Source organism: Colletotrichum siamense, assembly GCF_013390195.1.
Source record: "Colletotrichum siamense strain Cg363 chromosome Unknown KSG_Cg363_contig10, whole genome shotgun sequence".
In the NCBI taxonomy this organism is placed as follows: domain Eukaryota; kingdom Fungi; phylum Ascomycota; class Sordariomycetes; order Glomerellales; family Glomerellaceae; genus Colletotrichum; species Colletotrichum siamense.
The window spans coordinates 3812049-3828008 of record NW_023501023.1 but is presented as its reverse complement, the minus strand read 5'-3'; the positions used below and the strand labels follow the sequence as shown (position 1 = coordinate 3828008).

Here is a 15960-nt window from a genome sequence, read left to right as displayed (position 1 = left end):
TGGCATACCTTGATTCATCCATCTAACTCCCGATTGAATGGTGTACTTGCGGGTGAGTCTGTCTGACTTGTGGGAGGATAGGCGGTTCCAGACGCCGAGCAGCGCATGCTGTGGGCTATCACCACGCCAAAACCCAGCGAGCACGAATAGACATAGTGCTGCAAGGCCAGAAACCCAGAATGCTCTGGACTTCTTGCCGCTTTCTCTCTTCAACAAACCAACTTGCGTCAGCTCAAGCTGTTCACTTTTGGACCCCATTTTCGCGTTCGATGCGAAAACAGCAACAAACAACCAAAGGCGACCCAAGAGTCGGGGAGGGCCCTCTGTTTGGGCTCTGGGTCAATAAGTAAAAGCCCGCAGGCACCGCGGCCCCCGCGGAGGGTCATGCCCCATATCCTGGCCCCCATCGTCTCTACCGAGACAGACAATGCAACTCACCGACTTACACTGACTAGTAGATCGTCGTAGACGCTAGGCCGCCGTTTTGCTTCGGACCGCAGAGCCTGCAACGTTGTAGCTTTCGGAGCGTATCACGGCCAAGGAGCATTACCCTGTTTCGCTATGAAGACCCGTTGATCATGATTCGCGTCGTGGTGGCATCGTCAGTCTCCGTTCGAAACAGACGGAATAACTGCGGCAATTGGCAGAAGTGCTCTCGCAACGTGCGTAAGGGGTCCTGGGTCTTGGGTCCGTACCCACCTCCAGGTGAGGCGAAGGTGCGTAGCAGAAAGTCTAAACGGCCGCTGAAGAAGCCTAGACAAATGACAGACGTCCTAGATTGCGGGAAAGCGGGTTGTTACCCCTGACTCGGTAAACTCTAACGGTTGCATCGGATGGTGGTAGGGATGGCCTAGATATCGGTAAATGCGCCGGTGGATGGGGGGGATTAGTGATAAATCCTGCTGTTGGGCACCGAGGGCTTTTGTTGTTTTATGAGAAAGGGCCCGGCTCAGAGATTCTCTCGTTTCTGCGGGTGTGGGACAAAGCATCATGGCTGCCTTCACTCGATGTGCGACCTTTTTTCTCCTCGCCGGCGCAAGTCTGGCGGCGCAGACGAGGAGATACAACTTCACCATCACTAACAAGTGGGACACCGGGGATGGCCATGGCAGGCCTGTCTTTGCCATCAACAATGAGACACCCGGCCCGCTCATTGTAGCGGATGAGGGAGATGAGATTGAGGTATTTCTTGACAACCAATTGGCGTTCGAGACAACTATGCACTGGTAAGTTGTTGAAGTTCTCACGGATCTTGATTTCGCAAAGGACTGTGGTTTAACACTGAGTAGGCATGGAATCTACCAAATTGACAAGCCCTGGAATGACGGAGTTCCGGGAGTGACCCAGTATTCCATTCAACCTCGCGACACCTACACGTATCGCTTCACCGTCCAGCAACAATATGGTAGCTACTTCTACCATGGCCACTTCGGACCAGCCTTCGCAGATGGCATGCGAGGTCCCATCTGGATTGCACCTGCACCATGGAGACCAAGACCGTATGAGCTCATCTCGTCGTCGCCCTCAGACATCGAGGGCATGAAGCTTGCGGAGAAGAATCCCCACCACGTCGTCATCAGCGATTGGAACGCTGAGCCGATGGACATCCTTCTGATTATGTACCGCGATACTGGCGTGGTTCCATGGTGCAGCAACTCGATTGTTTTGAATGGCAAAGGCCGAACGACCTGCCACTCAAAAGAGTTGCTGGAGTCTGTCGGTGGACCTAATCGGGACTCTTTGGGCTGCCTCCCGCAGGATCGCCAAGCAGAGTTCACAAACCCGCAGGTTTGCCAGGAGACATTTGCTGATCTCGAAGTCTTCGAGGCAAAGCCTGGTGAGGAGTGGATGTGGATCAACTGGATTCACTCTGGGGCGCATCACGAGCTGCAGATTAGCGTCGACGAGCATGAGTTCTACGTCGTCGCGGCAGATGGAGAGTTTGTTCACCCGCAAAAGGTTCATGCTGCCAATTGCAATCTTGGTGAGCGCATTAGGTATGCAAACTTCCATCAATGCTTCACAATCGCAAGAGCTGACAGAAAATAGCATTCTCATTCGCTTGAACCAGAAGCCTGGCGACTACGCCATCAGAGTCACCTCACTCCGGAGAGAGCAGATCATTCAAGGCCTCGGCATTCTTCGATACCCTGGGCAGAATGCCGAAGGCAAGCAAAAGGTGCCTGAGACTAAGCCATGGGTTCATCTCAACGGCACGCTCATCTCGCCGTCTTCGGTGTACATGGACGAGACGAAGCTCGCCCCTTACCCTGCCCGCCCCCCGCCAGCCAAGTCCGACAACACCGTCAGGTTCTTTGTCAACATGACGGGCCCCAGCAGCTGGGCACTGAACATCGGGCCTCATCAGGCATTCCGCCAGCAACTGCCGCCCCTGCTGTGGGACGAGGAGTCCCGTGGTGTAACGACATATGGCGATGATGTACACGGGGGCTCATTGCTCAATGGCACCGTGGTCGATATCATCTTCGAGAACGGTGCCAATGTCACTTCGCAGCACCCCTTCCATAAGCATAACAACAAGGCCTTCATCATCGGCACCGGTAGTGGCGGCTTCCCCTGGGCCACTGTCGAAGACGCTATCCGAGATGGAGGTATGGCGAAACACTTTAACCTAATTGATCCTCCCAATCGTGATGGCTGCAGATTGGGGAACAGCACCGGTGACTGGACGGTTATTCGATACGAGATCTCTTTCCCTGCGGCGAGCATGCTTCATTGCCATATGATCCACCATTTCGCCGTAAGTGCCTCATCTGCCTCGCTAATAATGAAACTGTCCACAGGTGCTAACATGAATCAGGCCGGACAGCAGGTTGTCCTCCTAGAAGGCGTTGAGAGCATGGCCAAGATTCCCGCAGAGATGAAGGACAGAGTGCACTCAGATTTCCGGGCCCCTCTTCGTTACGGCCCGTTGGACTAGACACCAAAACAAAGACAAGCTCACGTCAACCGAAGGAAAAAAAGAGCAAACTTTCAATACGCGCAGAGTTTTCATGATGGTGGTGGCCCGTACTCTGTTACATCGCCTCGCCTAGGCAGACCATCTCAGGATTGGTGCGTGGGTTAGGTTAAGACACCCGGACTCCGACCGCGCCGCGTGGTGGGCAGAAGTTTGAGTTTGCCGCGGTGTTACAAATGTGATTTAGCCGCGGTGCAGTAGGGAAGAAGCCTGATTTGAAGTCTTTGATGGAACGATTTACGACAGTCTAAAACATTTCAGCTGGCCTTCTTACGTATTCTCGAAGCCACTGCCTCCCCCACGGGCCACGACTATGAAATATTGAAGGAACCCTATGTATCCCCAGCCGCTCCCGAAACCTAGTGCGGATAAACGTCTAATGATTCAAGGAAAGACAGGACACGGTAGTGTCTAACCCCCAGGTTCGATGCTTGCTTGACTCGATGAAAATGCCTGTGGCCTAGAATCTCTAGTCGATACATTCTGGATGGCACGGTCGCCTTGAACAGATAATTGCCTATAAGCCTCTGCAGCAATGGAATTATCACAGGAGTCAGGAGAAACTCCAAGCATTCCGATATGGTGAGCCAGACGGGTCGCTAGTTGTATCTTTGCAACACCCCTTCAGTGCAATTGCTCAACTCTCGCGGGCATCGACGATCTATGAGGCTAGGTATTTTTGAAATGTTTCATGCCTAGAGGCCAAGAAAACCTGTGAAGCCGGCACAAATTCCCGAATGGGAAGTAATACCTCGGCTGCATTGTTTCGGTTGTTGTTCAATTCTTTAGGTTAGGTTTAGGACTTAAAGTCCGACTCCCTCGTACAGAGCTTCATCAGACTGCAAGGAACATACTTTTGTTCTACTACGTAGCTCAACACGTCTCAGATCCCCAGCATACTCATTCTTCCATCGATGAATCGGACCGCTTCCTGACCTTTTCGATAATCGGCGTCAACGGGTTGTTTTTCACCCACTCGGGTAGTTCAAGAATGTCGGTATCCTCCACTGTAGTGCTTGGCTTACAGAGGTAGTCCATGTATTCCCCAGCTTGCTCCGACTCCCAAGCAACCCCTGAATTCTTTGCTGCGATGGCAAATGCATCTAGCTTGATCACAGGCTTCTTGATTCTTGCGTCAGCGCCGCGTCCTAATAGGAACTCAGTAACATCCCACATTTGGTACTCGACAGCGGCCGTTAATGGCGTGCCTGCACCAAACGTGACGGAATTGACATCCGTTCCGTAGCGTATCAATAAAGCCATGAACTTGCGCCAATCAAGGTCAGTGTCTTCTGTTTCTCCTTGGCTGTCTGCTGGAGCGTAAGAAACAAGACGTTGATGTCGAAGACGCACTACCCGCTGGAGTGGTCGAGCATACTGTGGGTTGGCCCCATGTTCGAGTAGCATCTCAACGACATTGAACTGTCCTTTCTCGACGGCGCGATCCAGAGCCAACCCCGATGTCCGGTCCATGGGGGGCGCTGCCCTGTATCCCCAACTGAAGATCCGGTTATCTAGAAACCTTCCTAGATCTGGATCGGCACCATTGTCCAAGAGCAGTCGAGTTATTCCCTCGTTATCGAGACAGTGCGTAAGAGCCACGCCGAACGAGCCATTATCGCTGTGAATTTGCTGGTTGGGATGGTATCCGTGCTGGATGCATACCTCAAGAATGGGAAATGAGCGCAGGCGGCATGCGCGAATTATGACTGCGGCGTGAGGACGCGCCCCAGCTTCGAGTAGATATTTCACTACGTCAGGCTGGTTGCCGTTCGCAGCGCAAGCCAGGCCATCTTGCATGCTGATGGGTGAAAGCGACCCCTCGGAGACCCATCGCTGGACCTCATCCATGGAGCCTTGCTCACATGCCATCAAAAAAGGCCTTAGATCCATGTTGGGGTGATGGCATGGCCTCTTTACGTCGAGCCAATGGCTCGATTTCGGGAGTGGCGATGGCAAAGGTCGCAAGTTGAGATCTTTGAAGTATCCTTCGAGTTCACAGCGGAGGGGCAGCCGTTTAGCCTCCCATCGCTCTTCTTTCCGAGACAGCATTCCCTCCATGATCTCTTCATCTTCTTGGCCCCAGCCTGTACCAGTTTTCCTGCGCTTGACGAGTTGGTCAAGACGAGCCTCTTCCTCTTCGTTATGTTCCAGAACGGTTTGGATAAATGCGGTGAAAGCTTCGCGAGTGTACTTTCTAGTAGGAGGGCTACCACGGCGGGGTTTGCGATGACGCGAGTAATACATGTGCGGTGGCTGAATTAACTGGACGGGATTTTCGTTACTTTCATTCTGCCTTCTGCAAAGGTCGGGCGTCTTTCTGGAATTTCTATCACATCTGTGACCACAAGTTTGCCAAGAATTCAGGATCATCATCCGAAATGAAGTAAATGTTGGTCGTTGACAAACATTTCAAAGGTAACAAGGGACGTGTCCTGTTGGTCACAAGAAAAAGCGGCGCAGCACAGATCCCGGCACAATCGTCGTCGAATCAACTTCCCAAGTCAGTTGCATGTTGCATTTGCCCCATTCCGCGCCCTCGACTTGCAGATTCGTGCCAGGGCAGCTAACAGCTGGAGGCTGACAAAGTCGGACGACTTCGATACAGAGAACACCACCCCCCTTTCTGCTTCGCTGCCGCGCTTCCGCTGCTGGGTGACCCAAACGAAAGATGGCAGTCACGACTCATACCAGAATCCTCTTTCGAGCTCTGGACTACTTTGAGTACAAGCATGCCAGACCTTAAGACCCGTTTGGAAGAACTCGGATTCAGTGATAGGCATTCGATGTCTCGTCGCTACTATGAATGTGGCTTTATGTTGATCTATGGGTCACCGACAGGTACGCATGTAAGTTTCGATGAAAATAATGTGGATGGCGCTGCCTTCGGACTCAACAATGACTTTTACACAGCTGCATCCAATTCTCATTCTTCGATTCAAGCCGTCAGCTCAACCACAAAGACCCGGTTCCACATGAATCTGTTCAGACGCACAAATACCTCAGAGCTGTCCACAAGGACAACATGACTGTAGGTAATGACACAGCATCATGCGTGGAACATACGGACGAAAACTAGGTTTGCGCGGGCTCCGTGGGATTATAAAACCTGCGCCCACACTACGACTCAGACGCACCTCTGTACGGGGGAGAAGGTTTAGGAGAGAGCGGGATGTAAGCATGATCGCATATGTTGTGCTAGATTCCACATGCTGTCCATGAAATCTATTAAGCGAAAAACGTTGTCTCGGGCGCATTATGTGGTGGGCGTTGTAAGCAGCCATGGAAAATGAGAAGCATGAGTTCAGGGCGACCATAGTTTTCCGTCCGTACGATCTAGATCCCAATCAGAGACGCAAATGGGGCCATCTTCGAAAGGGTGATGAATTTTGCGCATGCGGATGTGTCTCATACTGGCCAAATGCAAGAGGGGTGGATCAGCGATTGATGGTGCTTTGAGGCTTTTGAGGGGCCGCTTTAGGAAATTGGTGAACAAGACGAGACGGATGCGTCCTACATCTCGCACTGACTGCCCAGTCTCATAATATCATCTCAAAGAAACAATCATAGCTTCATCGGCGAAATGCAGTCTAGCACGAAACAACGATGAAAAGCTTCATCTGATGACCTGTCGATATCTCACTAGTCTCTTGGGATGTGTGCGTGGATAGGTCTCGCCCAATACCCAGATGTGCTGGGTGGATCTTGATGTTCCCCTATGTCTGATTTCTTGTTCGGCCCGGATGGATTGGCCAAAATCAGAAAGGATGTCTGCTTGCCTGTTTCATTTCACTTCAGTTGTGATGGTGGGCGACACGCCCTCGTGTCCACTGGCAATGCCATCATGAGACCCTTAACCTTCGCAGTCTGCCACATACGACCATACCCATTGGAAAACTCGGGATCCCGTCCGCTCTCCCATAGATAAGCTAATGAGGGCTGGAGTAGTAGTCGGGTCGGTGACGACCGGCGAATGCCCGGTGTTGTATGTTGTTTTTTTGTTTTGTCGTCTGGGATCAAGTATCGTGATGGCGGTCGGTGACGAGCAGCTTGGCCCGGCGAAGGTACTGTGGACAAGACGATGATGACTGTGATCGATTCATGATTTGTCAAATGTACTTGTAGGCTCACGCCGAACCATGAAAGCCCAGAAGGTTTTAGATCGACATCAAGTCGATCACAACTGCTCAGCAAAGCCACTCATACTGCCGGAGACGATCTACTTTCCAGACCTACGACTTCTCCGTGGCCTGAGACCTCTTAAGATGGACTGCATCGACCCTGATTTCAACAGCTTCGACTCTTTTGCGCCTTCCCGCTGCCCCTTCCGTCGGCCCGTGGCATGGCTCTCAGCCAGTGGTATCTCGGGCCAGCCACACATCTCGCATCCGAGACACGAGACAGCACTAAACTCAGCGCAGCTGTCCTTACGCCCTACTACAGACCCTGAAGATGATCTTCCTCTGACATTGACCGTTTCCGAAGACCTCTGACGTCCAGACCTAACCCTGTGTAACCTGCAGTGGCGCTTACCATCACTCGCTCCGCTGTAGGACGTCTTGGCGATCGGGATTCTCCTCGTGGATTGACATCAACGGAAAGAAGGTCGACTGATCCCCGCCTGCATACGGTAAAGATCTCACAACTTCAATATCGGAACGTCTGTGATCTTCCAGCATTTAAATTGCGGCCATGGCGCCTTCTGTGACTTCACAATAGCCACTGGTCGCGGGATTCGACCTTGACAAATCATGGAGGTACATCATCGAATCAACGACGAGCTTCTGAAGCTCATTCTGACAAAACTCCATCGTCTGGAGAATCGTTTCACAGACATTGACAGCCGTCTGAGTACGATCGAGTTCTCCATTATTCCGGCACCCCGCAGCAGCACTCCTATTGCCAGCAGCGCAGTATCCCCTCGCTGCTCTTGCCATATCCCTCAGCCCGTCTTCCAAAGTTTTCAAGTAGACTGGGAGAGACATGCTACACCTTCAGCTTACAAAGCGTCTGTCGACAAACTTCGACACCGATTTGGGCTCGATGAACAGTCACAGCACGCCCCCGAAGACATAGGCGTGGCAAGCACATGCGATAGCCGCAGCGAAATGGGGACCGGCGATGTCTTCGTCAACAACTACGACAACTACTCCATGTCTATCTATCCGTCACGGCCGGGATCCACCTGCAACTTCGGATATCGTGTCAGCGATCCCAGAGACCTCCGAGATCTTCGAGACCTTAGTTTTAGGGACCTCAGAGATCTCAGGGACTTAAGGGAATTCAGAGATCTACGAGGCATGAGAGAACTGAGGGACTTGCGACAGCAATTCGATATTCCGGAACTCCCATCATGGAGATATGAAGATATGCCAATTGCGGAAGAATGCATCAACAGCACTCGTCCCAGCAGTCGCAGAACAAGCATCAGCTCACCTTACCGCACTTTCTCAACTCGCAAAAGTACTTCAAGCACTGCGAGGACATCCATGATGTCTGCAAGCACCGGAAGGCCCTCAACTTCAGGCTCAATCAGCAAGATCAAAGGTTCTATCAAGCGGGTAAGAGCCGCCAGTGTCCCGAGGCAGAGACACAGACCTGCGACTCGAGAAACATACAACACAAGCGCAAACCATACCAAAGACGATTTGGCTATCCGCCAGCCGCGCTCTACAATGCAAGAGCAAGATCCTGAGCGTTTCACTGTTGCAATGCAAAAGAGTGCGAAAGCATGCATTTTCTTCGTGCCGAACATGATCTCCGGCCTTGGGAAAAGAATGATGAATCAACAATTGAAGATGCTCGATACCACTGCTTGATTATTTCCTTTGTTAATGGTTGCTGGTCAGTCAAATGTAATCCAATAATACTCCTAATTAGTTAATGTCTGCGAGACCTGGTCCGAATAATAATATTAATGACATAATGAAACCCGAATTATCAATGTTATCCCATAACATTCAGAACGATTGTGGCAACCTTGTCAGGCATGCTCATGAAAGGACTGTGAGACCCAGGTACTCTGTGCTTTTTGACGGCGATTCCCTCGTCTTCAACCTTCTTGATCATCATCTCTTGAACGACGGTAGGCAGAGCTTGGTCGTTTTCGCAAATGATGTAGGTCAGCGGGACTACCCTCCAGGCTGCTTTGGAGCAGGAGATTGGTGTGTATTGAGCCTTGTGTCCGTGAGTAACCATCAAATCCTTAGCTGCCTCTGCTTCCTCGATCGGGATGTCGTTGTACAACAAGCCAATGGGGTCGGTCCAAGTCATTGTGCCATCAGGTTGTGGGAGAAGAAATGGTGGCAGTGAACCGCCAAATATCCCTGCAAGCGAGGTGTTCTCAGGGGGCATGAAAGCCGTCATGTAAATGATGTCGGCCACTCCCCCTTTATTGGAGTCGGGTGTGATGGCATAATCAGCCAAAGCCGCCGTTGCGATAACTCCCCCATAAGAGTGGGCAATGACTGTGAGATGGGTCCCAGCTAAAGCTTCCCTCTCAACGATACTCCTGATCGAATTGACGTCATCTTCAAGTGTTTTGTTGGGTGGAACGGCGTTGTTGTTCGTTGGCAGCTGTTCACAAATGACTCTAACGCCCCCAGTCTCAAGTCGATCGATCAGTTTCTGGTAGTGCTGTGGGACATGCCAAGCTCCCGTGACCAACAGAACAGCCTTCGATGGCGTCGGCATGATGGAGACTTTCGAAGGGACGAAGAGGAACGTGTGTGAGTTGAGACGAGGGCAACGTCGAATGTCACTGTAGCATCTACCCCACGTACTTATATCTTCGTCTCCTTTCAAAAGTTGCTGCCTGGTCACACCGCCTTTGACATAATAACTTGAAACGTTTCGATTTGAATCGTCGAATGGACTAAGCCAGTAATGTCTTCAGCTCAGACGACGGCGCGCTCAGCTTGGCTAAGAAACGGGCTAGCTTGCTGACTTTGGCAGTCCTGGGGCTTGGAAATTTAGCCATTTGGCTTATATGTTTCAAGCCTCAAGGCAAAGCTGAGATAGAGAAAGGAATTTTGCATCTTTCATTTATTCTTCAGGACAAATTGCATGTGAGGGTTTGCGGCTTCATTGCTCAGCTGAAATGCATGCACTGTTTCTGTATTGCACTTTTGGTAAGAGTGCCAACAAAAGCAAGAGGCCCAAGCCATAATCAACTGTCTAAAAAAGCTTGAATAATGCAGTGTTACTCAACATCCTCCTTGCTGTCGCTGTCATCCGTCTCAATTTTGACCCAATCGAGTCCCCCTCCTCTCGTGAACCAATCATCATTACCAGCCTTCTTGAATCCGTCCACAATCTCCATGGCGCTGGTCCGGAACTCTTCGATGGGAGATTTTGCCCATTCGCGCAGCATGGCCTTCAGATCAGCTACAACATCCGGGTCCTTGGCAACAAATGGGCGCCCCTTGTCCAGCAGGAACGCTGCAAGCTCAACCCGGAGCTGATCTGGCAAGGAAGGACTGTCAAGATCGACGCCGTTAAGACTACCCAAGCGATTAGCTAGGTGAAACATGCGGCGCCTCCGATCGCGACAGGGTTTCATGGACTTCGTTTTGAAGTACTCCCACTTCTTGTGGTACGGTCCCTTCATTTGTGCCAACTCCTCTATTAGTCGCATGACGTCTTTCATGAAGATCTCCTCCTCGTCATCATTCACTGGGAACACGACCAAGGCCGACTTCAACCGGAAGGTGTCCGGGAGTCTGGCCGGCTCACGTTTGAGGTCCTTTTGCCATTCGAGAGTCCGCAACTTGGCGATTTTGGCGATGACCTCCTCGAGTATGGGCGAGGTAATAAGCTTCCAGCGTGCTAGTGATTCGACATTGTCTTCATTGTTCTCCATCGGGGTCATGCTTCGGAAGAATTCTTCGAGGAAGTCAACATCGCCGCTCCTGACGAGGGAGTCGAAGACTTCTCGTGCAAACTGTTGAAGAAGTTCCACCGTGACGTAACCTGAGGAGTCGGACGCCGTTAAGTTGATGGGATGATGCATTCGGGTTAACAAGGGGAAAGCCCCAGTCTGCCGTAGTACTGCAGTATCTTTGCCAAATGCGGAAAGCCAATGCTCTCCAGCGTTAGATTCCGAAAGTCCTGTATCCCCTCTGACTTTCTTGCTGATGGCAGCTATACCTGGCGGCGGGCAGATTTGCGTCAACACACTGTCCTTGATCATCCCAAAGACAGAATGTGTGAGGAATTCCGGATTTCTTCCGAACAACGCAAGCATCCCCGCATCCACAGGTGTACTGAAAAGCTTCTCCTCGGTGGATAGAGTGAGGTTGTGTTTCTTGAGAAAGAGTTCCAGCCATTGACGGTGATTCTTCGCGGACTCTTCGATCACCCGCAAAGACAAGGCGACCATCTTCTTCCTCATATCCAAATCGTCTGTGAAACGATAGTCCCAGGTTGCAAAGATCTGACGGACAACATTGTCCCCTGAGATGGCCGACACTGTCGGCAGCGGCTCACCAGCTTCCACCTCCTCCCAAGATGCCCAGGCAGGGCCGCGCTCATTGAAGCCTGCAGCTAGTGGCAGGGCATGCTTCTCAAGTAAAATCAGGATGTCATCCTTTACGTCAGAAGCAGCGCTTGACCCCAGCGCACCATACAAGCTCTCGATGATGGCAACACGAATGTCAATGTGACGAGCTTTGTCAAGCAGATGCGAGAGAATCGTAAGCGAGGTCCTCGGGTCCAAGAAAAGAGAGTCGCTGAGGAGCTTGGCGAGCATCTTCACAGTTGTAACCTTTACCAAAGGAGTCTTTCTGGCGCTGCCACCTGTATCCTGCTCGGCCTCTTCCTTGTTCCTCACATCCTGCTGGCCAAGCTTGCTAAGTATTCCATCTGCAATGGACAGCAAGAACGTCTTCGTGTCTGTCGGCGAAAGCTTGGAGAACAGCCCCTTGTTCAACAGCTCTCGGTGCCAAGCGCTATCATCGGGCCTACCGAGGACGATCTTCTGGATCAATGGGAGAGCTAAGGATGGCCGATCACTACCAGCCAGCATACTCACCAGCCGCATAGCCAAATCCATTGGCTTTACTGCATTGGGATGAAAGCTCTCTTTCTCCTCGACGTCCTGAAGAACAGACTGTGCTACTTGGGCCACAAGTGAAACAGGTGCGAACATGACGAGGTCGGTGCTGCCGTCGTAGACCTCAAAGTCATAGGACCCGACGTTATCCAGCCAGTCTTGGTCCAAGAACATTGCTGGGAAGCGGACGATATCCTTGGAGGGGAAACTGGACTTCAGTATTGAACTGTCTGCCCCTTCACGGGTGTTGAGATAGAGTAAAAGGGCGACAGCGTATGCGTCTTTCGTTGTCCAGGAAACGGGCAAGTCGCCTTTCATGGGCCAGAAGTTCCATGTATGGGTAGGCGGTTCCAGCCAGACGCCATCATCCCATGGCGACTGATTGTCGATAATAGTAGGTGCGAACCAAGGACCTCCGTGATTAATCATCTGGGTGACAATAGTAGCAGGAATCTCTCGTCCATTATTAGGACCTTTGTCCCACAGGATGCCGTCTGATTGCAGATAAGGATTCCATTCGGTCGGCAAATCGGGATCATCGACATCAGGAAGAACCGGCTCCAGACGTCCGGGGACTTCGGCTTCCACGTCCAAGGGCAGCTTCACATTTGCCCGACTGCTGAAAGTGTAAGACCAATAGTCCAGGGACTCTGACTTGGTCATACGATCCCCAGAGAGATTATCAACTGCGTGGCGCCATGCCTTTCGAATACGCGTATCTCTCTCAGAAGCATCGGACGCGGTGTTGACATAGGTCTTCAAAGCATAGCAGTAGTCCTCAATACAGGGGCCTATTGCATCTCGTAACACTGTGTCAGTTGGTGGTTCTCGGAGGAGGATGTCCGGTGTACCGAACACAACAGCCTCGATTCTTGCACACACGTAGGGGAGATCTATCGCGCTCGCCACCTCACGGGGACAAAGATATTGCACTGGCAGCCCTCGAGGCCAAGGCGTTTCCAAGTCATGGACTGCTGGAAAGTGGCGGGGCCGGTATTCCTTCCACAATTTGTCCCGTTCTTGGGCAAGGGTGTCCAGGAATCTCGCCGAGTGTGGTCGCAAGTTGTTGGCGAAGTCGAAGTCAATGCTGTGAATGAGACCCTTGATTTCGCGAGGGTAGAGCCGGTCCATATTGGGCTGCAGTAGGTACTTTTCTGCCTCAATCAGGAACTCTATCGTTGGCTTCCAAAGAAAGTCGAATACCTCATCGTCGCTCAAGGAATGAGGTGCTCTCTGGAGTTTGTTGGCGCGGACAAGCCGCCTCTCAATGACCTTTTCTGGGAACGAGGTGATGCAACTCCAGTCATATTGCTGAAAGCTGGGCTCTCGGAGGGCCATCACAGCTGTCTCGAGCAATTGCATCAAGATTCTGTTGCCAGACTCAACGCTCTGCTTGATGCCAGTCTTCGGGTTTTCAAGGCGGAAAGGGAATGAGGGAATACCGCTGAGCAAGTCGGTAGCTTCGATGGTCGGAAAGTTGTTGTATGAGTAGAGCTGCTTCACGGCGTTTGGATCCTTGTTGAAACGACGAGCCCAGACAATGGTGGCCGCAAAGACATCGAAAGAACCCGTCGCGACACTGAGATTGAGGGCGATCGTGGCCCATCCTTGTCGAAAGACCCAGTCTCGGGCCCTGGCGGCATTGTCCTTGCAGTCTTGCAATCTTTGCTTGACAAGGTTTGATGTCTTCGAATCGGAGCTGTTTGCTTCCCTTGATGACGCATGTACAAGAAAAGCCTCGAGTATATATGGGTCACCTTTGTCGGTCTCTGGTTCCCGCGCAGACTCAACGATGGAGCATCTATACAGCGAAGAGCAGACGAGAAATTGGGACTCTGGAAAGGTGGAGATGAGTTTTTGGAAGAAACGGAGAGATGCGTCCGCATCGTCGTCAGCGAATGCAGTGAACAGATCTGCAGGCCAAGGGCCCTTCAGCTTCTTGAAAAAGGCCTTGGATACGTCTGCGTCCTCCTCTATATCGAAACTATGGTATGTGGAGCTTTGGATCGTGAGTCGGAACAGTCGGTACGAAACAGCCGGGTGGACGGATCGAACCATGTCGGTGACATTTTTGGCGGACTTGAAGTAGGATTCGTAGACCAGCCCAATCAACTTGACAAGGTGTCGCTGGATCCTCGGCCTGGTACTGCGAGCGTGCTCCCAGAATTTGACGACATTGAGCAATACCCCGTTCGGTTCGACGTTGAGATACTCCGTCAGGTCAGAGTGCTTCTCGAAAATCGCGACGAGATCCTCTACTATCTCCAAAGCCAGGTTCTTCTCAGTCGATGACCGACGACGATGCAGAGGCTTGGTGATGTCCTCGGCTAGTTTAACGAAGTCGTCTGGCTTCATCGGCAGGGGCCCATCGGCTTCGAGGACTTTGGAGAGAACATCCTTAGCGAAGCCCGGGTTGTTATTGACCAACTGTTTCCAAGCATTGAAGTCAACATCGTCAGTCTCCGCTGAAAGCAAAGTGTCCAGAAACCTCGTCTCATAGAGTGCAGAATGAGCGCGCAGAAGAATTGCCTGTTGTCTCTGTGACCACGACAGACGACTTTCCTCATGCTCAGCCACCTTCTTTGTCGTGCAGGCAGGCAGGATACGCTTGTAGCACATCTGCAATGGCCGGGGATCCGGGTTCTCTTGGCTTAACAGGAGTTCGACAAGCTCAGTCAATCTAGCGTGTCTCTCAGGACGGCTGCCGCACAGTGAGGCAGTCTTGGCGAGGCCGTTGCACAAAACCTTGATCTCATCGGTGCTGAGATTGCTCATGAGTGCCGCGATGCCAGGGGTGCCACCAGCAACATTCCAAATCTCATCCATCGTCACGGCCGACCGCGTAGCCTTGACGAAGGCCTTGATCGCGGTCTTCCTCTCGAGAAGACTTTCGGACTGTTGTAGTCCGGCGACGGTAGATCTCGCATCGCGATGGAGGGGAGTCCATAGGGCGAAAACGGCATGGGGAATTGAGCCCTGCGCAACAGCTCCATGTAACTGGGTTGTGATGGGCGCAGGGTCGGTGGTGCTAGCACGCACACCGCGCAGGTATTGGGCAACTTCGGCCGGCGTGCCGGACCGAAGAGCAACATGATCTAGGGGTAATGCCGTTGTCATGTTGTAGACGGCCAGATGGGACTTGGCTAGATTCGTGAAATTCAGACGGTGATTCGATGTGGCTCAACTTTGGCCAGGACCCGCCAAAGTGCGGTCGGTGATGATGAAAGATCGAGCGCGCGATGAATACCGAGACCGGGCTCGGAAAGAGGAAATGGGGTAGAAATACACTATTTGTGTGGAAAAAGAAGAGACAGATCACAGACATCAATGTTGGGCGTACAAGTTTTCTTAATAACTTATGAAAAGTCGTAAGAGAGTGAGGCCAATCCTACATGAAGCTGAGGCCGCGCAGCTCAGCCCTAAGAGGAGTCTACTGCATCGGCGGCATATTCAGCTACTAGCTGCTATGCCTGCGACGGAGGGCCGCTGACGTCGATGTTCATCGTCGGTAAATTCAAGGCCAATCAAGCTGTACCTATCCGTAGGAGTATCGAAGCTGTTCTATTCGTGATCCGCACTGTTCCTGTTCATTCGCTTGTTCGGTCAGGCTCAATAATAAGCGTGAGAACTCCGACGGAGAAAGCTGCTGAGGCTTACAGGCCGCCGCCGTCTCACTGCAGCAGCAAAGCTTCGAGCTTCCCCATCTTATGACCCCTGGGTCACCTCCACTCTCTTGAACGAACACCCCCAGAGACCGCCAGGAGACTGACCGAATGCGTTATGTAATCTGTCCTATGCCAAGAGACTTCCAAGGATGACTAAGACTGTTCTGCCGGGAAACGGGGCGATGGCTGAATGCTGATTCGTGCCCTCACTCCTGTTCCCCAATCATTCCGGCTTCACACGAGTCACACAGCAGCTGAGCAGC

The 15960-nt window shown here is 51.9% G+C and overlaps 4 protein-coding genes across 4 annotated transcripts; 1 reads left to right on the top strand and 3 right to left on the bottom strand.

Annotated features, from left to right (window-relative positions):
* Positions 1-990: 990 nt before the first annotated feature.
* On the top strand, positions 991-2941 carry abr2-2 (Laccase abr2; the record flags this gene model as incomplete). Its single annotated transcript, XM_036646784.1, has 4 exons — positions 991-1226; positions 1290-1997; positions 2050-2761; positions 2822-2941. The coding sequence occupies 4 exons, from the start codon at positions 991-993 to the stop codon at positions 2939-2941; spliced, it is 1776 nt and encodes a 591-aa protein (XP_036488843.1).
* A 939-nt stretch (positions 2942-3880) lies between these two features.
* Positions 3881-5227, bottom strand: CGCS363_v014934 (putative ankyrin repeat protein; the record flags this gene model as incomplete). The annotated part of the gene is made up of 1 exon (XM_036646783.1): positions 3881-5227. One exon carries the CDS (start codon positions 5225-5227, stop codon positions 3881-3883), a length of 1347 nt encoding a protein of 448 aa, XP_036488844.1.
* A 3699-nt stretch (positions 5228-8926) lies between these two features.
* Positions 8927-9673, bottom strand: CGCS363_v014933 (uncharacterized protein; the record flags this gene model as incomplete). The annotated part of the gene is made up of 1 exon (XM_036646782.1): positions 8927-9673. One exon carries the CDS (start codon positions 9671-9673, stop codon positions 8927-8929), a length of 747 nt encoding a protein of 248 aa, XP_036488912.1.
* Positions 9674-10181: 508 nt separating this feature from the next.
* On the bottom strand, positions 10182-15149 carry CGCS363_v014932 (uncharacterized protein; the record flags this gene model as incomplete). The annotated part of the gene is made up of 1 exon (XM_036646781.1): positions 10182-15149. One exon carries the CDS (start codon positions 15147-15149, stop codon positions 10182-10184), a length of 4968 nt encoding a protein of 1655 aa, XP_036488832.1.
* Positions 15150-15960: the final 811 nt, after the last annotated feature.